At 42.0% G+C, this 27,463-nt stretch overlaps 1 protein-coding gene across 12 annotated transcripts in view; it reads left to right on the plus strand.

Annotated features, from left to right (window-relative positions):
- The window catches only part of DEPDC5 (DEP domain containing 5, GATOR1 subcomplex subunit), a gene marked incomplete at its 5' end in the record, with an annotated part of 87,823 nt that overhangs the window by 686 nt on the left and 59,674 nt on the right, over positions 1-27,463 (plus strand). For 11 of the 12 annotated variants that reach the window (XM_079717907.1, XM_079717911.1, XM_079717914.1 and 8 more), the window contains 15 exons: positions 2,798-2,885; positions 3,277-3,323; positions 4,785-4,870; positions 5,542-5,625; positions 7,204-7,253; positions 10,979-11,048; positions 14,924-15,002; positions 15,870-15,931; positions 18,602-18,671; positions 19,034-19,106; positions 23,253-23,356; positions 24,012-24,086; positions 25,580-25,714; positions 26,482-26,543; positions 26,685-26,758. In XM_079717907.1, the coding sequence (XP_079574033.1) occupies positions 2,798-2,885; positions 3,277-3,323; positions 4,785-4,870; positions 5,542-5,625; positions 7,204-7,253; positions 10,979-11,048; positions 14,924-15,002; positions 15,870-15,931; positions 18,602-18,671; positions 19,034-19,106; positions 23,253-23,356; positions 24,012-24,086; positions 25,580-25,714; positions 26,482-26,543; positions 26,685-26,758 (1,159 nt within the window). The remainder of the gene's footprint in view (positions 1-2,797; positions 2,886-3,276; positions 3,324-4,784; positions 4,871-5,541; positions 5,626-7,203; positions 7,254-10,978; positions 11,049-14,923; positions 15,003-15,869; positions 15,932-18,601; positions 18,672-19,033; positions 19,107-23,252; positions 23,357-24,011; positions 24,087-25,579; positions 25,715-26,481; positions 26,544-26,684; positions 26,759-27,463) is intronic. The other variant, XM_079717917.1, reaches the window with a different exon arrangement.

Below are 27,463 nucleotides of genomic sequence, written 5' to 3' on the forward strand. Positions count from 1 at the left end.
CTGTGTTAAACATGAATCCAGGTATCAGCTCTGCCTCTAACTTTCCCTGTGACCTCGGGCAAGCCCCTAGTTTACCTTAACTACAAATTCCAGCTCTTTAGAATAATTTCTCCATTTCTCTTAGCACCTTGAGTCTATAAACCTGTAGAATAGGAAAGCACCTACTCATATGATTTTTTTTTCTTTCGTAAAGGAATAAATTTCCCTCTGTCCTAACAACCTTATTTGCTTCAGAAATTAGAATTAACAACACAGTGAGTGTTTTTAAAATTGTATTTTAGTATGCATTTGCTCCTGTGTTATATATGTATAAGCCACCCAAAGGCAAGGACTGCCAAAAAGGGAAAATAATAGTTTCTATATCATAAAGTCTTATGGGAATAAAGTAAAATGATGTATGTGTAGTATTTAGTTGAGTACCGGGCTCCTTCGACCTGCTTAATAAATGTAGCCATTGTAATGATCAGGACAAGGATATACTAAACATTGCTATATTTAAAACACTATTTCTGCTAAAACCACAGTCTGTTGTTAACACTGTACTCTGTATGCAGCTGAAGCTGCCTAAACGTTTGTGGAGCAGAATTGAACACGCAACAGAAATAACTTTTGACAGAGGAGGGAAGGATACAAGGCTACAGTATATACAGTGTATATACAATGTATGCGAGTCTTCTTTTTCATGTGTACAAGACAAAGGTAGCTCTGTGCTGTACCCAGTCTGCTGCAGGACTATAAAGAAAAATAAATAAATAAAATACATCCAGCAATATTACTCAGTCATAAAAAAAATGAAATACTGCCATTTGTAGCAACATGGATGGATGTAGAGAATATTATGCTTAGTGAAATAAGTCAGACAAAGACAAATACTATATTATATCACTTATGTGTGGAATCTAAAAAATAATACAAATGAACGTACATGTAAAACAGAAACAGAGGGCTTCCCTGGTGGCGCAGTGGTTAAGAATCCACCTGCCAATGCAGGGAACAGGGGTTTGAGCCCTGGTCTGGGGAGATCCCACATGCTGTGGTGCAACTAAGCCCATGCACTACAACTACTGAGCCTGTGCTCTAGACCCCAACAGCCACAACTGCTGAGCCCGAGAGCCACAACTGCTGAGCCCGCGTGCCACAACTACTGAAGCCCGCACACCTAGAGCCTGTGCTCCGCAACAAGAGAAGCCAACGCGATGAGAAGCCCACGCCTGCAACGAAGAGTAGCCCCCGCTCGCCACAACTAGAGAAAGCTTGCGCGCAGCAACAAAGACCCAATGCAGCCATAAATAAATAAATAAATGAATGAATAAATAAATTTATTTAAAAAACAAACAGAAACAGACTCACAGACATAGAAAACAAACCTGTGGTTACTGAAGGGGGGAGGGACAATTAGGCGTATGGGATTAACAGATACAAACTACTGTATAGAGATAAGCAACAAGGATATACTACATAGCACAGGGAATACACTTGTTATCTTCTAATGACCTGTAATGGAATATATTCTGCAAAAATACTGAATCACTATGCTGAACAACTGAAAACTAACACAATATTGTAAATCAACTGTATTTCAATGAGTAAAGTAAAAATCAAATTTAAAAAATACATCCAACAAGTATTTATTAAGTATATACCTGTATCAAACATAAAGATTTTGAATATGACAAGGTCCCTTCTCCCTACGGAGCTTTCAGCTTGATGAGACAGACATGCAAAAAGGAAATGATAAAATGGAACAGGAAGGAATACGTGTTCAGGGAGCTTAATTCAGACTGTGGAAGTTAGGGGAAGACTTCATAGAGGATTTGGTATACATCTGTCAATGGAAACTATACAAAAAAAAAAAAAAAAGCAACTGTGGGAGTAACCCAGTACTTCGCTTTCCTAGGCTGAATTTTTGTTGGGTCTGATTATATTTGAAATCTGGACATACTTATTTGTCATGGTTTTAGCATAACTGAAGGCCATGTCTTTCCCTAGAAGCTAAAACAAACAAACAAAAAAATCACCCTATCTTTATGATCCTGAGTTTGTTATATTTGAAAGAATTCTCCCCCACCCCCAGTGGGGGGCAGGGGTAGATAAACATATGAAATCACATTCTCCTTATATTTTAAGGGTCTCATTGGACTCTAATGTGAACTGATATATGAAGTTTTCCCCTGATCAGGTGCTGCCCTCCAAAGTCCAGGGTGTTTTATCTGGCTTGATTTTCATGTGTAAGAGGTGGTTTGTTTAGGAACCCTGGACTAGTAACCAGTCCTGGTGTACTGTTAATAGCTATCTACCCTTTGGCAAGTTGCTTTATCTCCTAGGTCATTTCCTTGCTTCTGTTAGATCCAAAGATTTATTGTGAGGGTCACATTCAGACAGTATTTTGAGAAGTTCTGCGAACACTGTAGATAGAAAGGATTTTGCTGTATGTGGGACCCCGGCTGTTTTGTTCCTGGCATATGCCAGATACATGCTATTTGAGGGAGTCAAGGATTGCCGCAGAGGCCTAATTCCCAGAGAAGAGTTACCCTCTCCTTGGGAGCAGTGGGCTAGTAGGAAAAGCTCTGGAGACAAAGGTCCCCGAACACCGTCCCCCTCAACTACTCACTAGCTCTGGATTCTGTGCAAATCCTTCAGTTGAGCTAAATCTCAATTTTAAATGGAGCTTCATCTTGCGAGATGGGGTCATAATACCAAATGATGGGGTTGTAAGGGACCCCGGGTGAGAACATATACAGCAACCTGCTGCCCAAGTGAGTTCTTTGCTGCCTGAGATGGCTGAATTGTCTTTCAGATGATGAGCTAGTCGTGAACCCCAAAGTGTTTCCTTACATCAAGCTTGGAGACATTGTGGAGATTGCTCACCCCAACGATGAGTACAGGTGAGCGTCCGACAGGAGCAGGGAACTAACTGGGCAGCCCGCTCTTTCCAGGTGATATTTTGTCTAAGGGGATTGAAGGGGAAGATGGCTCTTTGCCTTTGGATAAAAATGCTCCTGCCCTCCAGGATTTGATAAACCAATCATCTTTTAAAAAGTGGTCCATTCTTTTTGTTTTTAAAGCTGAGATGACAACTCTGAACAATTCTGTAGCATTTATCCATTTCCGTGAATACAAGTGCAGGGTTTGTTTTCTAAGGGAACTTTCTCCCATTGTGCTGCCAGTTAGAATATGTCCAGAGTGATCTGTTTGTGTTTTGTGGGTGGTGAAGAAAGCTGGTTAGTTACTGCTGACAACATCCCTTCTCTCTGTTGCTTTTCTTTTTTTCCCCAGCCCTCTGCTTTTGCAGGTCAAGTCACTTAAGGAGGATTTGCAGAAAGGTAAAAATTCCATCTCGCTTCTTTAAGATTTTTACACTTTACTGTTTGAGAAACTGTAAGAAACCCCTCTTCACAATCTCTGGGAATGAGGGCACAGTACTTCTCTCCTTATCAAATTGTGTTCCTGCTAAAAAAAAATTGTCAGATATCAAAATTGCCAAGGAATCTCATTTGTCAGCATCTTGAGGGCACTGAAAAAACTATATTTAGAGTCAAGAGGACGGCTAATCTGAACAGGTGAAGCTTTACACTTAAAGATTGTTGGCAAAGCATGCTTTTCTCAATATTATATTTTCTTCACAAAATATTTAAGTACCTACTTTGGGTTGGGGCAGGGGAGGAACATATATCGTTGATTACCTGCCACTTGTGCAAGGCACTGTACTGGGAGCTGTTTGTCATTTTTTTTTTTAATTAATTTTTTTTTTTTGCTGTATTGGGTCTTCGTTTCTGTGCGAGGGCTTTCTCTAGTTATGGCAAGCGGGAGCCACTCCTCATCGCAGTGCACGGGCCTCTCACTATCGCGGCCTCTCTTGTTGCGGAGCACAGACTCCAGACGCGCAGGCTCAGTAGTTGTGGCTCACAGGCCTAGTTGCTCCGCGGCATGTGGGATCCTCCCAGACCAGGGCTCGAACCCATGTCCCCTGCATTAGCAGGCAGATTCTCAACCAGTGCGCCACCAGGGAAGCCCTGTTTGTCATTTATCTTTCTTGATTTTCCCACCAACTCTTGAGAGAGTGAGGAAACTTTGTCTTACTGGTATGAGTGGGCTTGCCTGGAGTCAGTAAGTGAAGGAGCCAGAGCAGTGATTCTACTCACTCATTCTGGATCCAAATCCTTTCTTTTTTCCTCTAATGACTATACCGTACTGATCAAGGAACTAAAATGTTTATTGAGAGCTAATAAAGTATTTCCTTAAGTGGCACTTAAAAGAAAAAGAAAAACTTTTAATTTGCTCTAAAGGATTTTGGTGTCAACCACTTCTTTTGTATTTTTTAACTTGTTGGGAAAACAGTCAGTAAAATCCAGATCCTGAGTGTCCTTCTTACTCTTACCTCATTTCCTGCCACCTGTTAAGTTTCTTACTTACCAGACTTAAGGGCTCATCGAAAAGTTTATTTCTTCCTTAGCTAGCCCTGCTACTTTCATTCCAAAAGAGAAAGGATCTCTTTCCTCTTCTGAATTTTCACAACCCTTCGAACTTCATGTTGCTTCTTAATTTCTTTCCATCTCTCTGTCTGTCTCTATCTCTGTCTCTCTGTATTATTTGTTTGTCTCTCTCATTTTTAATTGCTTGGGTTCAGGTCTTATTTCACCTGAAAAGCAGAGAACTCTCTAAGTTTTAAGCTGCTGAAGGCTGAGAACATGTCTTGCCCTTGGCAAAGGGTGTTGTTTGTTGAATGTCTGAGTAGTTATGGATTCGAATATATTTACCTGATCCAGATTCCTTCTCCGTTTCAGAAACTATCAGTGTGGACCAGACCGTGACTCAAGTGTTTCGGCTAAGACCTTATCAAGATGTGTATGTGAATGTCGTAGACCCTAAGGTGTGTCTTTGTTCTGGATTTGAATATCTTTTGAGGAATGATTAACACCCTTCCTCAAGATTAGGTCTCTAAGGAAATAATGAGTTACTTAAGTATAGTGTTAGGCTATTAAATACCTGGTCATACATAGGTCATTTAGATTATAGGCAGAATGTAGGTTGCATTTAAAATCCTCACCCCTTTTTAAAAATCTTGTCCTAAAAAGATTCTGTATGTATATGTGTGTTTGTGAAGCTAAATGTAAAATTTTCTATAAAAATACTAACATTTCTTTATGTGTTCTTTTTTTTCTTTGAGAAATGATGCTATAAAATTAAGAGGTAAAAATCATTGTCCAAAAGGTGTTATTGACATTATCTAGGGAAATAAAGCCCACAGTTCAATGTCATGTTTGTGTGCCAGAATCAAGACTAAAACACAGAATCACTACTCTGGTGCCCTTTGCACTTAACCACGCACGATACAGCAGCTATAGTATCTGTTGGAGACTTACCTGTCCTGCAAAGCCTTCTTGGGCAGGGTAAAATTCTGTTTGTCAGGGTTCTACTACTGAATGGTCTTCCAGTAGTTGTCCTTTTGTCAAAAGGTTTCTCCATGGTGAGTGAGTGTTATCTTAGACTATAAAGTATGGCAGAGTAAAGCAGAGACATATATTTGATTATCCCTTTTAGGATGTGACCCTTGACCTAGTGGAATTAACCTTTAAGGATCAATATATTGGCCGTGGGGATATGTGGCGACTGAAGAAAAGTTTGGTAAGATATTATTTTTTTTAAAGTCTGTTACTTTTTCCATTATGTTAATAATCCATGTCACCAGGGAGATGTAGATCTAGTATGGAGAAGAGTATAAAATCCTTTCTGATTCCAGCATCACAGACAATTATTGTAAACATGTTGTATGTCTCCTCCCATTCTCTTTTCATGGTTTTTATAAGCTTTGTTTTGCTTGTTTGTTATCAGAGAGTTTTACTCTGCATTTTTGGTTTGAATGGGGAAAGTGTAATATTATTTTACATTTGAACTTTAGTTTTCAGGTTTTCACTTGATCTCTTTTGCTCCTGACATCTCCTCTTGTGGACAGGCATTTATTACCCTGAATTTATAGATGTGAAAACTGAGACTGAGGAGTTAAGATGAGAAAGCTAGTAAACAATTGACTCTGGGCTGGAACCCAGATCTTTTTTTTTTTTTAACATTTAAAAAATTTTATTTATTTATTTTGTTTAGTTATTTTTGGCTGCGTTGGGTCTTCGTTGCGTGCGGGCTTTCTCTAGTTGCGGCAAGCGGGGGCTACTCTTCATTGCGGTGCACGGGCTTCTCACTTCGGTGGCTTCTTTTGTTGTGGAGCATGGGCTTGAAGCGTGCGGGCTTCAGTAGTTGTGGCACACAGGCTCAGTAGTTGTGGCTTGCAGGCTCTAGAGCGCAGGCTCAGTAGTTGTGGTGCACAGGCTCTTCCCGTACCAGGGCTCGAACCCATGTCCCCTGCATTGGCAGGCGGATTCTTAACCACTGCGCCACCAGGGAAGTCCCTGGAACCCAGATCTTGTTCCTTCCAGGTTAGACTACTTTTTTGCTTTACCCTCCTTCCATTTTCCTTGTTTGTTTGTTTATTTATTTATTTATTTATTTATTTATTTTTGCGGTGCGTGGCCCTCTCACTGTTGTGGCCTCTCCCATTGCGGAGCACAGGCTCCGGACGCGCAGGCTCAGCGGCCATGGCTCATGGGCCCAGCTGCTCCGCGGCATGTGGGATCTTCCCGGACTGGGGCACGAACCCGTGTCCCCTGCATCAGCAGGCGGACTCTCAACCACTGCGCCACCAGGGAAGCCCCTGTTTATTTATTTTTAATGGACATTTTCCGCTGAACATGATCAGTTCATCAGAATTGTGAGCTGCTGCTGAAAATTCTCCTTTTGGACTTTTTGGCTATTATGAAGCAACAAATCATAGGTAGAATGTCCACACAGTGTATATTTTCAGAAAGAGATATCTTTGCTCATGTTTTATTTGGTGGGAGAAGGTTCCATTTTCTAAAATGAGAAATAAATGTTCCATATGTAAATGTACATATGTATGCAAGTGTGTGTGAACATAAGTATATTACTGAAGCTGGCCACTTATCCACTTGGTCTTTAGTATTGTCTATACTTGCCAAACCCATAAGAACCTACTGTTATACCTGCCCCAGCAGGTTTTCCTATGGGATAAATCTATTACGCCCATGTTAATTGAACTTTGGGTTAATAGAAGAGATTCGAAAGCCAGGAGACGTTCTTTGTGACCTTTCATGGCCTTGATGTATTGTTGAATCTGTCTCTCTTTTCCCTTAGGTCAGCACATGTGCCTATATCACTCAGAAGGTGGAATTTGCTGGCATCAGGTAGATACTATGTCACTCTTGATTTATTAGCTTGTAACTGGAAATAGCATGTAGTGCAGTGACTGCTACATACAGCCTTTGAGGCATGTGGACATCCTTATAATAAAATACACAATAGCTTAAAACGTTAGATTGTGGTAGCTAAAACAATCCAAAAGACCCCGAAATGCACTATAGTAGTTTTAAGATGGGTGGATGTTGCTAAAGCCGCCTGGTATTCTGAACAAAGGATGGATAGACTCACAATTTTAGAACTGGAAAAAGCCTTAGATGAACATATTTCATCAAACTTTCTTGTTTTACAGTTTAAGAAACAGGTTTGGAGACATAAAATGACTATCACAATAGTTCCTGATTTGCTGCCTTTTTAGAGATATCACACTGCTCTTGATTTATTAAAATGATTTCTGTATTTCAGTTTGTGAAGAAGAGAGAAAAGGGGGCTTTTTGAAACCCCCTCTAAATTCAAAAAGCAAAATATCCACATAGTGAAGGCTTAACAGCACCAAAAAAGTGTGTAAGAAATATGTCCTTTTCCCTAGAGGAAACTGTCTTTCTTGAAATTTACTGTATATACTCAAGCATATTTACATCTGTTTGACTCACTTTTAATGTGAGATTGACCACTGGATTCTGGTGATGCAGCCTGGTCCCCTGTTATGAAATTCCCCATCAGCTTTTCACAGAATGGTTTCATCTGTTGATGATTATTGCAAGATGGTGATTTTCTAATTCAGCCATTCCTCCTACCTTTATTGTCCGGAATCCTTTTGTAAAGACCTTTCACCAGCAATGAGGGCTATTTGGTTAGTCTGAATTACTGATCCTGAAAGAAAGAAAGGATAAAAGATTAATTTTTTTCTTTCCAAAAGGGGATGTTTTAGAAGTTGTTATAAGGTCAAAAATTCTTTGAAAAAATTTTAGCAACTAAAGCACAGTTCAAGAAGTGATGAAGTCTCAAGCAGAACAAGAAATGCAACCTATTTATGCCATCAAATACAACCTGGTCTCTCCCAGGTGGTGGGCCAGGAGTTAGGAAACCTGTATTCCATTCCTGCAGCACCAGTGGTTAGCAGGGTGATGCTGGGCAGCTCAGGGAGTCTCTGCATCTGTTCCTCTGCAAAATGAAGTGGTAGGTTTAGGATCTTTTTCTGTAAAGGACCAGATAGTAAATATTTTAGACTTTGGGCCACGTAGATCTCTGTTGCAAAATTTTTTTTTTTTTAACATTTAAAAATGTAAAATCTACTCTTAGCTGTGGGCCATACAAAAGCAGGAGATGGGCTGGATTTGGCCTGCAGGCTACAGTTTGATGAGTCCTGGTTTAGAAACCCTCTCAGAATTCCTTTCATAATTAAATTCCTTGTTTCTCCATGTAAGTGCCTTCATACACCCTGACATAATGTCAGTTTTAGACTTTTCAAGATCTGTCCTAATATCTTGCTCATTCATGGTTAAATTTAAACCACAAAATCTTCTACCATTTTTCCAAAAATTTTATAGTCTTTCTACATTGAATCAAAAGTCACTTTCCTTTCCAAAAAAAAAAACAAAAAGTGTTCTGGGCCTCATATGAGAAAATCAAATCAAATCAAATCATAATAAATTATTAGAGAATTTCTCTGTAATTTAGCCTTTTAATCTGGTAATTTAGTCAACAGTTAAGGACATAGTTTCATTGCCTTGAGACCCTACCTTTGAAATGTTATTTTTCCTTAAAGGTAAACATTTTGTTTTTCTCTCAGTAAATTCACAATGTATTCTTTAAAAAAAAAACTTCAAAATCAGTATTTTAAAATATTGAAGAAAAATTTTAAAGAAAAATACTGCACTAAAATCTATCTCCTAACAGTTAGCACTCTGCTTTTTTAAAATATTGAACTTAGATGAAATAAGTCAGACAGAGAAAGAAAAATACTGTGTGATATCACTTATATGTGGAATCTAAAAAATACAACAAACTAGTGAATATAACAAAAAGGAAGCAGACTCACAGATATAGAGAACAAACTAGTGGTTACCAGTGAGGAGAGGGAAGTGGGGAAGGGCATTATAGGCGAGGGGGAGTGGGAGGTACAAACTATTAGGTATAAAATAAGCTACAAGGATATATCATACAACAGGGGGAATATAGCCAATATTTTATAATAACTATAAATGGAGTATAACCTTTAAAAATTGTGACTCAGTATACTATATACCTGTAACATGTAGTATTGTACAGCAACTATACTTCAGTAAAAAAAATAAATCTTTTTTAAAAATTGAACTTAGAAACCTAGTCTATTTGATCTTATTGTGAAGAGATACCATTTTCCCAGATATAATTTTGGGTATTACTGACTAGCTGCCTTTTTTTTTTTTTTTTTTTTTGTTTTGTTTTTTGCGGTACACGGGCCTCTCACTGTTGTGGCCTCTCCCGTTGCGGAGCACAGGCTCTGGACGCGCAGGCTCAGCGGCCATGGCTCACGGGCCCAGCCGCTTCGCAGCATGTGGGATCTTCCCGGACCGGGGCACGAACCCGTGTCCCCTGCATCGGCAGGCGGACTCTCAACCACTGCGCCACCAGGGAAGCCCTTTTTTTTTTTTTTTGGCTGTACGCGGGCCTCTCACCGCTGTGGCCTCTCCGGCCGCGGAGCACAGGCTCCGGACACGCAGGCCCAGCGGCCATGGCTCACGGGCCCAGCCGCTCCGTGGCATGTGGGATCCTCCCGGACCGGGGCACGAACCCGCGTCCCCTGCATCGGCAGGCGGACTCCCAACCACTGCGCCACCGGGGAAGCCCTAGCTGCCTATTTTTTTTAACTTAAAAAAAATTTTTGTTGTTGTTTTTTCTAACTCACACTCCAGAGGGAGCAACACTGAATAATTTCTGGCCCTGACTTCCCAGCTGTCCTGGGGCAGACAGATCTGTTTGAGAGTCATACTTAAAGCCCATTGGAACATCCAGTTTGAGTGTTTTCCTGCTAGATCTGCCCCACTGCAGAGGATCTTCTGGGATCTTCTCTGACTTGAGCTCTGATTCTATGGTGGCCAGTCTCAACACACTTGTCCTGATTATAGAATTAATACTGTCAAGTACCACTTGTTCAGCACATGCTATGTATCAGGCCTATGCTAAGTATTTTTACATACAGTGCTTGCTCATTGTAGACAATATGAAAAACAGAATAAAGAAGCAGGGGGAAAAGACATAATATTACATTACTGAATATTGACATAAAAATTTTTCAGCAAAATGGCCTTCATTGAATAGGGACCCTGTCCCTTTGTGCCCCCTGACTTCTTTCTTGTCTTCTAATTTGATACTACAGTGGATCTTGTTTTTGTTGAAACTCATTGACTCAAAGCTGGGGTTAGCAAATTTGTTCATCAGTGCCTCTTAACTGTTTTTGTGACATGTGCCCTTTTGAGGTTTGCCAGAAGGTACAATTCTGTGCTCAGCAAAGTTTGCATCATTTCAGCGGGTTCGTGGGTTCCCCAAAGCCCTTCCTTAGACCCACATGTTGTCTGCAGACCCCCAAATTAAGAGCTCCTGTTGTACAGATTCATCGTACTCTGAGAATTCTTTATGTTGTGTAATCTGTTCATGGCCCTCTGGAAATCTGTAACTGGCCAGGTCACTTGGGTGTAAATGATAGAGTAGAGAGAGACACCCCAAAGGCACCCCTGTTTCTTCTCGGTTTATGTAGGACTCGTAATAACGTGTGTGCCTCTCCTTTCAGGGCTCAGGCCGGGGAGCTGTGGGTCAAGAATGAGAAGGTCATGTGTGGTTATATAAGCGAAGATACCAGGGTAAGGGTGATAAAGTGGTTTTTTGGGTTTGTTTCCCCGTGGTATTATGTCTATAAGTCGTGAAATCAAAAACAAAACAGAAACCAGCAAAAACTTGATCTCATGATCAAGCTGGTGACCAGCTACTATCAGCTCAGCTGGATAATATTGTAATATAGTTGGGGACTCCTGAAATTCTAGTGTTTTACATTTGGATCTCTCCAGTTTGGGGTTGATCTTCATTTTCTTCTGTTTAGTATCAGATGTAGAGATGGAACATCTAGCTTGCAGGCTTCTGTGCCCACTAATACATAGCAAAAGTTAAATTCAGTAGAAGATTGTGTTGGTAAACACGAAGAAAGACCTTTTTCAAGGAATCTCCTCCTGTAACTCTGTTCCAGTTGGAAAAATCCAAACTGAACAGCTGTGAACGTTACCCACGCTGGTGAAAGCACCTGTCTGCTCTTCTGTGTTCCTATCCCCCAGCCTCCCTTGAGAGCAGTGTTTCTCAACCTGGGGGTGATCCTGCCTCCCCAGGGGTCTTTTGACAAAGTCTGGAGACATCTTTGGTCGTCACAACTGGGGTTATGTGGAGGATGCTGCTGAACGCGCTACAGTGTAGAGAACAGCCCTCCAGAACAAAGGGTCACCTGGGCCCCAAGGGCAGTAACATTGTGGGGAACTGTCCTGTGCGTTGTGGGGTGTTCAGCATCCCTGGCTTCTACTCACTAAATGCTAGTAGCACCCATCCCCACCCCCTGCAAGTCATAACCACCAGAAATGTCGCCAGACATTACCAGATGTCCCCTGGGCAAGCAAAATAGTTGAGAACTTGGGGCCGTTTTTAGAGGTAACCACTATCTGAATTTTATTTTTGTAATTCCCTTGTTTACATAGTGATAATACATATGTATTTTACCCTACACAGTATATTATTTGTTTTGCTCACGTTTGAGTTTTATTAAAGTGGATTAAAATGTATTCTCTTCCCGCCCCCCTCCCCCCCCCCACTTTAGCTATCTCGTTTGTACTCACTATATTTTTCATCATTGATTAGGAGTACATTTGTTGGGTCATAGGTTCTACTCTGTAAGGTAATGCCAAATTATTTTTCAAACTCTTCGGACCATTTTATACTCCTAGTAGCCATATATAAAATCTTGTTTTTCACTTTTTCCAACACCAGGTCTTAGATTTTTAAAGTTTTTGCCACTCTACTGGGCATACATTGGTATTTTACAGTGATCTTTCCCCCAGTTTTCTGGCAATTGACTCTTAAGTATGGCTTATAAAGACCATGATAATTTGGCACATGCTTACGCACTGAGCGGCTTGTGGGATCTTAGTCCCCTGACCAGGGATTGAACCCCGGGGCCATGGCAGTGAGAGCGCCAAGTCCTAGCCACTGGACCGCCAGGGAATTCCCCACTGAGTGATACCTGAATTACGCTTTTAAAAGATCACTTATTCATTCAGTTGGATTTTGTTGAACAAAACTCCCAAAGTGGGCTTCCCTGGTGGCTCAGTGGTTAAAAGATCCTCCTGCCAATGCAGGGGACACGGGTTTGAGCCCTGGTCCAGGAAGATCCCACATGCTGCGGAGCAACTAAGCCCGTGTGCCACAAATACTGAGCCTGCACTCTGGAGCCCGCAAGCCACAACTACTAAGCCCGCACTCTGCAACAAGAGAAGCCACCCCAATGAGAAGCCCGAGCACCGCAACAAAGAGTAGTCCTCACTTGCCACAACTAGAGAAAGCCCGCATGCAGCAATGAAGACTCAATGCAGCCAAAAATAAATAAATTTATTTAAAAAAATGATAATACTGTATAAAAAAAACTCCCAAAGTTACAGTGGCAAATTGATACTTAAAGGTCAGCTTTATTCTCTCATATAAAAGAAGTCCATGGGTAGGCAAATTATGGCTGGTGTGACAGCGTCACAGTTACTGGTGGTCTAAGGCCCCTTCTGCCTTCCTGTTCTGCCTATCTCAGGATTGGGCTTCCGTGGTCTGGCTAGAGCTGCTGTGACCACATCCATATGCCAGGCAGAGGAGGGAAGAAGGGAAGAAAGACAACAACGGGGCACGCTTCAGCCGAGTCAGCTTCCTTTCAGGACACACTTCCATTTATACCTTACTGACCAGGGTTGAGTCATGTGGAACTGCTCAGCATACCTGGAGGTCTGGTCTCTTGGCGGTCCCTTGCCTCCCAGAATAGAATCGGCTTCCCCTGACTTAGGAAGGAAGGATGTTGGCTAGGCGTCCACAGTACCCGCTGCAGCCCCTCTGGCTCTGGAGCAGAGAGTTGATTGTCGGGGCAAGAGTGGACGCGGAGAGATGAGTTAGGAAGTTAGAAGGTGGTGGCGTGGGCTAGGCTGGGCACTGGAGCAGGGGAGAGACGGGCAGATTGGTGAAACATTCTGGGGTCGATTCCACAGAACTTGCTAATGCGTTGGGTGTGAAGAGTGAAGAAAGGAATAATTGAGCAGCTGGTGGAGAGATGGCAGTGCCATTTATCATATGGAGAAGGCCGGGGAGGAGTCGTTCAGGGGAACTTCAGTTTGTGAGATGTCTGGACAGCTGAGTGGAAAAATCAGGGGAAGCAGTTGAGTCTGGAGCTAATCAGTCACTACTCCCATGTAGCCCCCCACCCCATCCAGCCATGGGAACCGCTCGCCATCCCTCCAACATGCAGCGTGCTCTCTTGCCTCCGTGTCTTTTTGCGTGCTGCTCTCTCCCGTCTGCGGTGCTTGCTCCTCGCCTTCCCCCTTTCCCAAGCCTCTCATCCATCCCTCAGCACTAGTCTCAGGCTTCCCTGCTCCTGGAAAGCCTCCCTGGATGCACCAGGCTGGAAGTGCCCCCATGGCACCTGGGACATGTATCTATATCAGCACTTGTGACACTCTGGTGGATGCGTTTCTTACCTGCCTTGCCACCAGACTGCAAGCGCTTTGAGGGCAAGGACTGTGTCTTTTACCTTGTTGTCTGGCATAGCTCCTGGCACTTAATGTCCCAAGGCTCTTTTACTTGAGATAATCTTTATAATCAGTTCAATTACCTGGCACACAAAAGATTCGAAGGAGCAAATGTAAAAGGAAAGGGAGTATTGATGCCTACAACTTACACATTTTATACATTTTGCTTTTCCACCAAGGCTCTTTAAAGTCTGCTGGAGGAGGGAAGGGCTGGGTAAAGAAAGGGCTTTGTGGTAAAGCACACAGGCCAAGGAAACCACTAGGGCTTTTCCTGGAGGCATTCTGGGTATGGAGGGGGGTACGATGTGGATTAGTTATTAGATCAACAACTCATCAACTGGCGCATCTTAGCCCAAGTTCTCCTTCTGTAATGAGGTCTCATCGACTTTCCCAGTAGATTCACTGCCCCTTCTCCAACGTTTCTTGTGGGAAGCTTCAAGGAATGTTTGTATATAGTTGCAATGTTTTGCATGTCTTTGTCCTCTGCCATGAGCTCCTAGAGGGTAGGGACAGGATCTTGCCCTCATGGCCTGTGATGCCAGGGATGGAGCTTGCTTTTAGAAGTTCCATGTCTCACAATTAACAGAAATCTTCCAGCATTGCTTTTTTTTTTTTGTAAAAAACATACACAATTTAGCTTTTTTTTTTTTTTTCTGGGCTGCGCCACGCAGCTTACAGGATCTTAGTTCCCCGACCAGGGATTGAACCGGGCCCCGGCAGTGAAAGCGCCTTGTCCTAACCACTGGACTGCCAGGGAAGTCCTAAAATTTAGCATCTTAACCATTTTTAAGTGTACAGTTCAGCAGTTTTAAGTATATTTACATCATTGTGAAACAAATCTGCAGAACTTTTTCATTTTGCAGAACTGAAATTCTATCCATCATTGCTTTTTAATGCAATTATGTCTTTGTTTCTTTCAGGTGGTATTCCGTTCTACGTCAGCTATGGTTTACATATTTATTCAGATGAGCTGTGAAATGTGGGATTTTGATATTTATGGTACTGTTCCTACGTGCGGGTCGTAACTGCTAATGGGGAGAAGTTTCTGGTTTCCCCCAAGTTGGTATCATTTACAGCAATCCCTTAGCATTCTCTGAAGATATGTCCTGAGATCTTAACAAATCCACAAATGCTAAAATAAATAAATATTTTATATATCTAGTGAATTGCATGAAATGAGGTAAAGCATTAATGAAAAATCTGAATTCTCAGGTCTTCAATTATTCTATAAGCATAGATCAAAAGTCATAGAGGGAGTGACTCTATGGCCAGGAACCAGCACCTTCTTTGATATCTTTCATTTTATGTCCTATCACTCACAGAAATCACCAAGTTTGTCTCATTTTATTAGAATTACTACACAATAAGTGGAGTACAATAAAGCTGCTATGAGGTGTGGACACTGTGCCCAACACACCAGCCTCATGGTGCATGCAGTTCTAATTTGTGTTTAGCAAAATTACAAATTAATTTTTGATGTAGGGCATCATGGATGCTCAAGAACAGCAGAAACTGCAAATGGTAATTTAGTGAATGCCCAGGGGCTACCCGATCACCTTCAAGCAAACTTGAAGCGTCACTATGAGAATAATTATATTTAAAAGTTCTCTCATTTTGAAGATACACTGTCTTTTTCAATCATCAAAGCTTTTCAATCTTGTATTTTACCTTGAAGCTATGACCTCTTACTGAGTGAGGTAAATATTAAATTTGGCTCCATAGAAAGTCTAGGTTGAAAATGCTTTTAGGATGTAGCAGTACCCACCTTCTCTTTGACTAGTCCTATTCCTGTTAATTTACTGAGAGAAGAAAATGTAAGCAAGAAATAAAGATAATTCCCACCTTCTTTCTATTGTTTCTTTTCAGGGGATCTGTATTTTGAGAAAGCTGTGAATGGTTTCCTTGCTGATCTCTTTACCAAATGGAAGGTACGTTTCTTCTCATGTATTAAATCTCATTGCGTAAACATTATTCAATGCAGATTTTTAAAACTTACTCTTTCTATTAAGCTGAATTTAATTGAGGTACCTTAGCTGAAGTCTAAATTGATAAGACTCTAGATTTAAATTACCTTCATCACCTCAACATGGTCAAGTGTATTTATGAAGAACCCACAGCTAACATCATACTCAATGGTGAAAGACTGAAAATGTTCCACCTTAAGAAGATCAGGAACAAGATAAGGATGTTTGCTTTCGCCACTGGTATTCATTGTTTTACTGAAAATTCTAGCCAAAGCAACTAGGGAAAAAAAAGGAAGAAAAAAGAAAGAAAGGAAGGAAGGGAGGGAGGGAGGAAGGAAGGAAAGAGGAAAGAAGGAAAGGAGGAAAGGAAGAAAGAAAAGAAAAGAGAAAAGAAATAGAAAGCATCCATATTGATTGGAAGAGCAAAAGCAAAACTATCTTCACAGATGACATCCTGTGTGTAGAAAACCCCCAAATATCCATAAAAAAACAAAAAAACTATTAGAGCTAATAAATTCAGCAGAGTTGTAGGATACAAAATCAACACATAAGATCATTTGTGTTTCATCAGCAGTGAACAATCTGATCAGGAAATTAAAAAAGGAATAAAAAATTTTAAAGGGAATTAAATTAAAAAACAATTCCATTTACAAGAACATCAGAGAGAATAAAATACTTTGGAATAATTCACCCAAGGAAGGGCAAGGTTTATGCACTAAAATCTATAAAACATTGCTGAAAGAAACGAACGAAGACCTAAATAAATGAAAAACAGCTCATGTTCCTAGATTAGAAGACTTAATATTGTTAAAATGGCAATACTACCCAAGCAAACTATGGTTCAGTACAGTCCCTATCAAAATCCCAATGACCTTTTTTATGAAATGGAAAGGCTCATTCTAAAATTTATGTGGAATTGCAAGGGATCCTGAAGAGCCAAAACAATCTTGAAAAAGAAGAAGAAAGTTGGAGGACTCTCACTTTCTAATTTCAAAGCTTATTACAAAGCCAAAGTAGTCAAAACAGTGTGGTACTGGCATAAAGGTAGCTATGTAAATCAATGGAATAGAATTGAGAATACAAAAATCAACCCATACATCTATGGTCAGTTGATTTTAGATGAGAATGTGCAGTCCACTCAATGAGGGAAATAATAGCTTCTTCCACAAATGGATTCAAGACAATTGACTATCCATATGCCAAAGAATGAATTTTGAGTCTTACCTCACATGATATACAAAAATTAACTCAAAAGTGAATCAGAGACCTAAATATAAGAGCACATACCAGGTATTGTGGTAAGTGTTTTACCCGCCTTATCTCACTTCATCCTCTTGTCACTCTTACACAGGTAGGGAAAGTACAGCTGAAAGAGGTTAGGTAACTTGCCTGTGATCCATAGCCCGAAAAAGCAGAGCGAGGATTCTAATCCAGTTCCATCCATTCATCCAGTGCTCACCTGAGGTCGTAACCCCTGGCCCATCCTGTCTGTTTCTGTAATCCTGATTCACGTCACCACTGTTGTATGTTACCTCCTCCATCGCGCATGAGTTGAGAGGCTCTCATGCCCACACCAGCCCACTGTCAGGCATTTTTCCTGTGTAAAACTTGCACCAAAATCAGATCAGTTTGGAGCACTAGGCGTCCAATAAATTAGTTGGTGGCTAGTGAAGGTCTGCTCTTGGTACTGTGGCTTGTATTTAGGAATTTCTGTCTACTTGAGAGATATCGGTGGAAGAATATAAGGTGACGTGATGTTCATTATGTTGTCTTATACGGTGAATGCTGAATTGTGTGATTAGTAAGTTGAGTTCGAGATGGGGTTGGTCAGTGTGGGCTGTTGTCTTCAAAGACCCAGGAGGAACTGAAACTGAGCTTTCTGACTCACTGGTGCAAGCCAAATTTCATGCCGTCTGTAAACACCCTACTTCTAGAATATTGAACTCCAGACTGCATGGAAATGTGTATTCTCACTCGTCCCCATCGCAGTCCAAAGGTAATTACCTTGGTTTCAACCCGTGCATCTTGAGCAGCACCCAGTCCTCGTCCTGTGGCCCTGGCAGTAGGTGGGAGTGTCTGGTGCTTACATCCACCACCATGGGTTCCATTCTTCCCTAAACCACAGTCCTGAAGAAGTTAAAAAACACCATGAAGCAGGTGCAAATACCATGATCCTCTGACAATGGGCTGATCTATTTTATGCCAAATCAAGAGCTGGGAGACATCACCCTCAACTTATTGGTGATTTGCAGGGGGTTTTTTTGTTTGTTTTTGTTTTTAATGGCCATGCTGCGTGGCATTCAGGATCTTAGTTCCCTGACCAGGGATGGAACCCATGTCTCCAGCAGTGGAAGCATGGAGTCTTAACCACTGGACCGCCAGGGAAGTCCCGTGATTTGCAGTTTTCAAAACACCTTCCACATTCCTAGGACTTTAGATAACTTGCCCAAGGTCATGTAGTGGTAGTTTCAGAGCCAGGAGTCAGTCCCAGCCTTCTGACTCTGGCAGAGCTGTGTGTACTGCATTATGCAGCCTACAATTACATGATGCTACCCAATGCCTGAGCCCCTGAGCCTCCCAGAATTGAAGTAAATGGAATAAACTTGAGTCCTCTTTTTCTCTACTCATCCCTAGGAGAAGAACTGTAGTCATGAAGTGACAGTGGTCCTATTTTCTAGGACTTTCTATGATGCAAAATCTCTTGGTGCGTAAGTCTTTCTCCTACAGTTATTTTTTTGTTAAGCTTTCCACACGCCCATCCCGATTCATTCCTTATCATTTTCTTTCCTTTGGCACTGTTCTATCTGTCCCATCTTTTCTGTTAGAGGGTAGGGTAGAGTGGAAAATGACACAGTCCATTAGCAGATTCGAGGAGTCTGTGGGCTGTGATTCATCTTAAAACCAACTTAACAGATACATAATTCTGTGTGTGCGTGTGCGTGTGTGTGTGTGTGTGTGTGTGTGTGTGTGTGTGTGTGATGCAACTCTTCAACCCATAAGGGGGAAGCGGAGAAACTGAATTTCTCTTTTTAATCTGATCTGTATATGTTGTTTTCTCTATTTCAGATGAATTTCCTGAAATAAACCGAGCCTCAATTAGGCAGGATCACAAGGGGCTATTCTATGAAGATTTCTATAAGTATGTTTGGGTTGCTTTTGCCTTTTGTTTTCCCTTGGTTGTTTCTTCCCTAATTTAAAAAAAATAATAATAACTTTCTTACTTTGGAATAATTTTAGGAGAAGTAGCAAAGATAGTACAGAGAGTTCCCATATACCCTTCACCCAGTTTCCTCTGTGAACATTTCCTAACCAAGGTACATCTATCAAAACAGGAGAGGAGGACTGGTACATTGCTATGAACTAAATATCAGACTTTTCTGAGATTCATCAGTTTTTCTGCTTAGGCACCTTTTTTGTTCCAGGATCGAATGCAGGATACCACATTGCATTAGACTTTCCAAACTTTTTATTGTGAAAAGTTTCAAACTCGCAGAAAAGAATAATGAATTAATATAATGAACCCATATACCCAATTCCTGGATTAAACAGTTATTATCATGCCATATTTGTTTCATTTTTTTTAAAATTTATTTTTGGCTGCATTGGGTCTTTGTTGCTGTGTGCGGGCTTTCTCTAGTTGCAGAGAGCGGGGGCTACTCTTCATTGCGGTGCGCGGGCTTCTCATTGCGGTGGCTTCTCTTGTTGCGGAGCATGGGCTCTAGAGCACAGGCTCAGTAGTCGTGGCACACGGGCTTAGATGCTCTGCGGCATGTGGGATCTTCCCGGACCAGGGCTCGAACCCGTGTCACCTGCATTGGCAGGCGGATTCTTAACCACTGCGCCACCAGGGAAGCCCCACTTCATTTGTTTTTTGGCTAAATTTTACTTAAGAGCAAATTATAGATATTAAAACATTTTGTTCCTAACGAATAAGGGCAACCATGGACTTTCAGTGATTATGGTGTGTCACTAGAGGTTTATTAATTGCAACAAATGTACCACTCTGGTGAGGAATGTTGGTAATTGGGTGAGGGGGCATGAAACATGTGTTAAGGGAGGGAGTATATGGGAAATCTCTGTACCTTCCTCTCAATTTTGTTGTGAAATTAAAGCTGCTCTAAAAAAGTCTGAATTAAAAAAAAAGCAGGAAACACTCAGGGATGCATAACTGTGTACCTATCTCTCACAGTGGCATATAATTTTAAAAATTAGAAAAAAATTAAATATCAAACAATAAAGAATTAAATTATGGTAGAATTTCAGACTGACAAAATATTATACAGCCATCCCATTAAAAATGATGTAATCCTCTTTGATAATTGTTGGATATGAGTAGTAGGTACATGGAGGCTCACAGTGCTGTTTTCTCTACCAAAGTATATTTGATTTTATTAAAAACAAAAACAAATTTAAAAAAAGGAACGTCCAATTTTAAAACAGGCTAAACTGAAAAGGGTCTGGAGAAACACATATCATAGTGTTAAAAGTACTTCCCTTTGGATTGCAAAGTCAGACCAGGGGTAAGACCAAAAACAAACAAGTTGAAAAAATGGGCTTCTTGGTGGTGTATATTCACTGCGTTTGGACAAATGAATAATGACACGTCTCCATCATTATGGTATCGTAGAGTATTTCCACTGCCCTAAAAATCCTCTGTGCTCCACTTACTCATTCCTTCCTCCACCCCCAACCCCTGGAACTATTGATCTTTTTAGAGTCTCCATAATTTTGCCTTTTCCAGAGTGTCATATGGTTGGAATCATATAATATGTAATTTTTTCCTGTTGGCTTCTTTCACTTAGTAGTATGCAGTTAAGGTTCTTTCATGTCTTTTCATGGCTCGATAGCTCGTTTCTCTTTAGCGTTCAATAATGGACCCTTGTCTGGCTGTACCATCCACCTCTTTTTTTTTTTTTTTTTTTTTTTTTTTTTTTTTTTTGTGGTATGCGGGCCTCTCACTGTTGTGGCCTCTCCCGTTGCGGAGCACAGGCTCCGGATGCGCAGGCTCAGCAGCCATGGCTCACGGGCCCAGCCGCTCCGCGGCATATGGGATCCTCCCAGACCGGGGCACGAACCCGTATCCCCTGCATCGGCAGGCGGACTCTCAACCACTGCGCCACCAGGGAGGCCCCATCCACCTCTTGAAGGAGTCTTGGTTGCTTCCAAATTTTCGCAGTTATAAATAAAGCTTCTGTAAACATCCATGTGCACGTTTTTGTGTAGACATAAGTTTTCAGCTCATTTGCATAAATAACAAGGAGCACAATTGCTGGATTTTATGGTAAGAATTCTGTAAGAAACCACCGAACTGTCTTCCAAAGTGGCTGCACCAGTTTGCATTCCCACCAGCAATGGATGAAAGTTCCTGTTGCTCCACATCCTCGCCAGCATTTGGTGTTGTCAGTGTTCTGGATTTTGGCCTTTCTAATAGGTATATAGTGTTGTCTCATTGTTGTTTTAATTTGTATTTCCCTGATGGCGTATGAGGTGGAGCATCGTTTCATCTGCTTATTTGCCATCTGTCCATCTTCTTTGGTGAGGTGTCTGTTCAGGTCTGTTGCCCACTTTTTTTTTTTTTTTTTTTTTGCGGTACGTGGGCCTCTCACTGTTATGGCCTCCCCTGTTGTGGAGCACAGGCTCCGGACGCACAGGCTCAGCGGCCATGGCTCACGGGCCCAGCCGCTCCGGGGCACGAACCCGTGTCCCCTGCATCAGCAGGCGGACTCTCAACCACTGCGCCACCAGGGAAGCCCTGTTGCCCACTTGTTAATTGTATTGTTTGTTTTCTTATTGTAAAGTTTTAAGGGTCCATTGTATATTTTGGATGATAGTCATTTATTCAGATGTGTCTTTTGCAAGTCTTTTCTCCCAGTCTGCTGCTTGTCTTCTCATTCTCTTGACACTGTCTTTTGCAGAGCAGAAGTTTCTTAATTTTAATGAAGTCCAGCTTATCAATTTTTCTTTCATGGATTATGCCTTTGGTATTGAATCTAAAAAGTCATCACAATACCCAGGGTCATCTAGGTTTTCTCCTGTGTTATCTTCTAGAGTCTTATAGTTTTATGTTTTGTATTTAGGTCTGTGATCCATTTTGAGTTAATTTTTATGCAGGCTGTAATGTCTGTGTCTAGATTTTTTTTTTGTAGAGAGTACATTAAATATCAGCTCAGTAGAGTTATTTATAAAGCACCTTTGTAGTGTTTGTCGTCCACTGTACTAGTGCTTCTAAAACCTCTGTTTTTTTTACAAAAACAGTGTTCATTTTACAAATGAATCACTGGGAATTTGTTAAAATGTAGGTTCTGATTCAGTAAGTTCTGGGATGGATCCTGAGAGTTTGATGATCCCAATGCTGTTGATTGGTAGACTGCAAGTAGATTTTTTTTCTTTCTTCCCCTTTCTTTTTTTCTTTCTTCCTTCCTGCCTTCCTTGTTCCTTCCTTCCTTTCTTTTTTTTTTTTTTTTTCATGTGGACGGCCAGTTGTTCCAGCACCAGTTGAAAAGACTATCTTTGCTCCATTATATTGCCTTTCTCATTTGGCAAAGATCAGTTGACTATATTTGTGTGGGTCTATTTCTGTCTCCATTCTGTTCCATTGATCTATTTGTTCATTCACAATATCACATTGTCTTGATTACTGTAACTTTATAGTAAGTCTTGAAGTTGGATAGTGTCTGTCCTCCAACTTTGTTCTTCTTCAATACTGTGTTGGCTATTCTGGATCCTGTGTGTTTCTTTAGGATAAATTCCTAACATTACATGGAAATGTATCTTTCTCTTCTTAAATTTAAATTTTACTTATTTTTTGAAATACATTCACATGGTTCAAAATTTTAGAGGTTCAGAGGTATACAGTAAGCAGATTCCCACCCATCCCTTTCCACTGATCTAGTTCCCTGACCTAGATATGTTTATTGGCTGTCTGTGTAAAAATATATATATGGATGTTTTCTTTTAAGGCTTTTCGTATATGCTACCTAATTGTAATTCAGTCTGTAAGAATGTTCATCTCCCTGCACAGCACTGGCATTTATATAATCTCTAGGCAATTTTGAAATGTTTTTATATTTTTTGTTTTCAATTTTTAATTTTCTCTCTCTCGATGTGATTACATTTCTTTGTTAACGTTTGTTAAATGCATTCGACTTTACTACATATTGCTATATGATAAATGACCCCAGCTCCAGGCGTCCCCTCTTCTCCTTTCCTTGAAACCCAGTAAGGGACCCTATGTCCTGTGTGTCATCACTGCTCGATACCTATCTTGTGATTGTTCTCCTTTCAGGGTGGTGGTGCAGAATGAGAGGAGAGAAGAGTGGACCTCCCTCCTCGTGACCATTAAAAAGCTCTTCATCCAGTATCCAGTGCTGGTGCGACTGGAACAGGCAGGTACTGCATTTATGTGCTGGAAGGTGCGGCAGGGGAGGAGGTGTCAGATGGAGGCTGGGGGACCAAGAGGTTCCTGCTTGCTTCCCTTCCAGTGTTGAGTGTGGCTTCTGCTTCTGGCTGGGTTTCTATGTCAGGTTGGGTCCCACTGATCATTGCATGTGCAGTAAGTTCAGTCACGTCCCTTCTGCAGGGGGAGGGGCCTGTGGAGCAAGGCACCTTCCACTTGTTTCTTTTTTTTTTTTTTATAAATTTATTTATTTTATTTTTGGCTGCGTTGGGTCTTCGTTGCAGTGCTCGGGCTTTCTCTAGTTGCAGCGAGCAGGGGCTACTCTTTGTTGTGGTGTGCAAGCTTCTCATGGCAGAAGCTTCTCTTGTTGTGGAGCACAGGCTCTAGGTGCATGAGCTTCAGTAGTTGTGGCACATGGGCTCAGTAGTTGTGACTCGTGGGCTCTAGAGTGCAGGCTCAGTAGTGTGGCGCATGGGCTTAGTTGATCCGCAGCATGTGGGATCTTCCTGGTCCAGGGATCAAACCTGTGTCCCCTGCACTGGCAGGCAGATTCTTAACCACTGCGCCACCAGAGAAATCCCCCTACTTGCTTCTTACGAGTCCATCTTTCATGAGATGTTGTTCCTTCTCTTGTGTCTTTTGCTTCAGAGGGCTTTCCTCAAGGAGACAATTCTACCTCAGCACAAGGAAACTACCTAGAGGCCATCAATCTGTCATTCAATGGTGAGTAAGGGCGCCAGCCACAGTGAGCGGATGTCTTGCTGACCACATGGCTGTGACCTTCTTTTTACTAATGTGCAGAGACCCAGACCTAGCTGATGATGCCCCCACCCACCTATCCCCCAGATTAACTGAAAGCAGTAACTTCTGTTTGGATGGTTTTAATGGCCACCATGTAGCTCTTGGGTTTTCTGTTGGGAATCAACTTGCTCTTCTTATCTGCTTCTCATGGTGATCCAAGAGTAAAGAGCTGGAGAAAGTCCTCCTTGGGCCCTTTGTTTTCCTAAAAACTGCGTTCTTATTATTTTCCACTCCATCCTTCAGTTGCTTCCAGGTAATTTTTTTTAATCTACATTTTTTTTTAAATTACAGAAGGAGCCCATTGTTCCTAGAATTCAAATAATAGAGAAGTATATCAAGTACAATGAAAATCTCCCCCTTCCCTCCACTGTCAGACCCTTCCAAGAGGGACCATTGTTAATAGCGTGATGTGATTTCTTCCGAACGTTTCTCCCTGCATTTATGTGTTAGCTGAGATACTTTGTTTGCAGATAACAGAAACCTACTGAATTCAAACAAAAAAGGAAGTTTACTCTAAGGATACAGGGACTCTTGGGGGCAGCCAGAAAAGGCTTGAACACCTTGTTGAGGAAGGTGGGGACGAGGGTGGCTCTGGGAGCCGCAGCATCAGGAATTCCTAGACCCGAGTTCAGCTCGCAGTGACCCTGTCTCTGCTCTCTGGTTAGAATTCCACGTTCCCAGCTCTGGTTAGGTGTCTGTGCATCACTGGCAACTGACGGAAGAGATGGTGTGTGGTCACTTCACTGTGTGTATCGCCTGCCCCTGTGTCTGTACCCAGGTGCTAGGGATTCTAGAGCACGGGGTCTTTTATTAGTAAACCTTTTTGTCGCATTTGAATGGCACTAAATTTCCATAGTAAAAATCGCACAGCTCAGGAATAAGAATTAGGGAATTCCCTGGCGGTCCAGTGGTTAGGACTCTGTGCTTTCATTGCTGAGGGCACAAGTTCAATCCCTGGTCGGGGAACTGAGATTCTGCAAACTGCGTGGCATGGCACAGCCAAAAAAAAAAAAAGAAAGAAGAATTAACTTGCCAAATATACAAAGTCATCACAAGCTTCTGGTCCACTCTCTCAAATATTGTCTTAAATCAATATTTGATTCTTCTAACTTTCAATACAGATCCATTTATGGATGGTTTAAATTAACGACATGAAATTTGGATATTTAAGGCTGCACAAGGCAAGTATTCAGCCTCGAAGAGGGATATTAACAAAGGCAACAGGGACATAGACCTGTATTCAAGCAGTTCTTACTGTAGAAGGGGAAGGACAGAAGTGAATTCAGGCCAGGAGGTGACAACCGCTCTAACAGAAACATGGATGAAATGGTCCGAGAGCATGGAGACGCTTGCCACTGGCTGGTTTCTGATAAGCTGTAGCATCTTCACAGGAGGACTTTTTGCTTTGTTTCAAGTGTTTGACAAGCACTACATCAACCGCAACTTTGACCGAACTGGGCAGATGTCTGTGGTGATCACGCCCGGGGTGGGTGTGTTCGAAGTGGACCGGCTACTCATGATCCTGACCAAGCAGCGGATGATAGATAACGGTAATGCTTCTGAGGCGCTGCTGTGTTTATAGCCTGATTTACCCTTACCCATCGGAATCTGGGGACATGAGTAATGTCAGGTGACAAAAAAGAGTTCCATGGTCAGTTGGCTTGGGACATGCTGGGTCATGCACAGTTCGGCACAGTTCCTAATTGCCAGTTTGAATATGTTAGTGTATCTTGTTTATCTCTAGAGGACATAACTGGCACTCTGAGTTTCCCAAACATACTTGACGCCGGAGAACCCCTTTTGGGGATTGTTTCCAGGATCCAGTGTCCATCAGCCCATTCTGGGAAGCACCATGGCATCATCCAGTCCTCCCTCTGTGATGTGCCGTGCGTCTCCGACTTGCACCCCCTCCCCCTATTTGATTTGTGTTCTAATAACAAGATGGAGGTGGGAACGTAAATCCCGATGGCCAGTAAAGAAACTCTGTTGAATGATGTAGATTGTTTTGCTTTTTACTGAGATGACAAGGTTCCCTTTCCTTTCGGGCCTTGAAACTGTAGTCATGGAGGCCTGGCGGTCTGTTTGACAAATCACCATCTGCAAGGCAGTCAAAAGCTGTCAAGCACTGATTAGTGGCAGATGCGGTGGGACTTGGTAAAGAGGACACAGACAAAATGCACCTACTTCTTAACCGCGCGGGCAGAGCTGGTGAGGAGAATAAGTCAGCTGTGCCTTGTACCCTGACCCACTTAAATCACACGGCTAATCGCTACAGTGCCCCCCTCCCCACCAACTCTTTCTGTCTTTCCTTTTTTAGGAATCGGTGTGGACTTGGTGTGCATGGGCGAGCAGCCGCTGCATGCTGTCCCGTTGTTCAAGGTGATTGATTTTGCAGTGCTCACTAAAGGCCAGGTTCCAGCGCAGGGTGATCTTGAGAATAGTTAGAATCAGAGAAGCTGGAGCAGTTCCGGGTCCTACCTGCTTTCCAGCTGACCTGGGCCCTACTTTGTTCCCTTTCAGCTGCACAATCGGAGCAGCCCTCGCGACTCTCGCCTGGGCGACGACTACAATATCCCTCACTGGATAAACCACAGGTGGGTGAGATCTGGATTCGCCGTAGAGGATCAGGGATTCCATTAGCTTCCTTGCCATTTTTTTCTTCAAACCTGTTAAATTCTTACTATAAAATCTTTTGTCAAGAGAATGTGGAAACCAAAGTTCTAACATTTGCTTAAAGCATCTCTATATGCAAAGCCATGTCTGTGACAGAAGAACAGTCTATGGTGAAAAACATAAAAACAAGTTTGAAGGACTTATTTCCACAACTATTCCCAATTCCCCCTGTTCCCAACTCGCACAGACCGTAGTGGACCAAGACGGGGCCTAGGCCTCTCCATTTGTAGAAAAATCCCCATGCCTCCTCTTCGCATGAGACCAGGCCTCAGTGTTCCTGCTAATTTCAGCTCAAGGAGGAGATTCTAATCCAGTTAGGAATCAGGACTAGCGCACATGAGACAATTTATAGGAAAAAAAGGAATAGAACAATATTTTAAAACATAATTAATGTTTTGTAGTAATTACAAAAGAAAGAATTGGGAAGATCAGTGAGGCCTGAGACAAAGGTGTTCCTGGGAGGGCTGATCCATGGCTGGGATTCCAGCTGTGTCTTGAGGTTTAAAATGAAAGGGGTTTAGGGACTTCCTTAGTGGTCCAGTGGTTAAGACTGCATGCTTCCACTGCAGGGGACATGGGTTCAATCCCTGGTCGGGGAACTAAGATCCTGCATGCCATGTGGCATG

The sequence above is a fragment of the Hyperoodon ampullatus genome, assembly GCF_949752795.1.
Source record: "Hyperoodon ampullatus genome assembly, chromosome: 13".
Lineage (NCBI taxonomy): Eukaryota > Metazoa > Chordata > Mammalia > Artiodactyla > Ziphiidae > Hyperoodon > Hyperoodon ampullatus.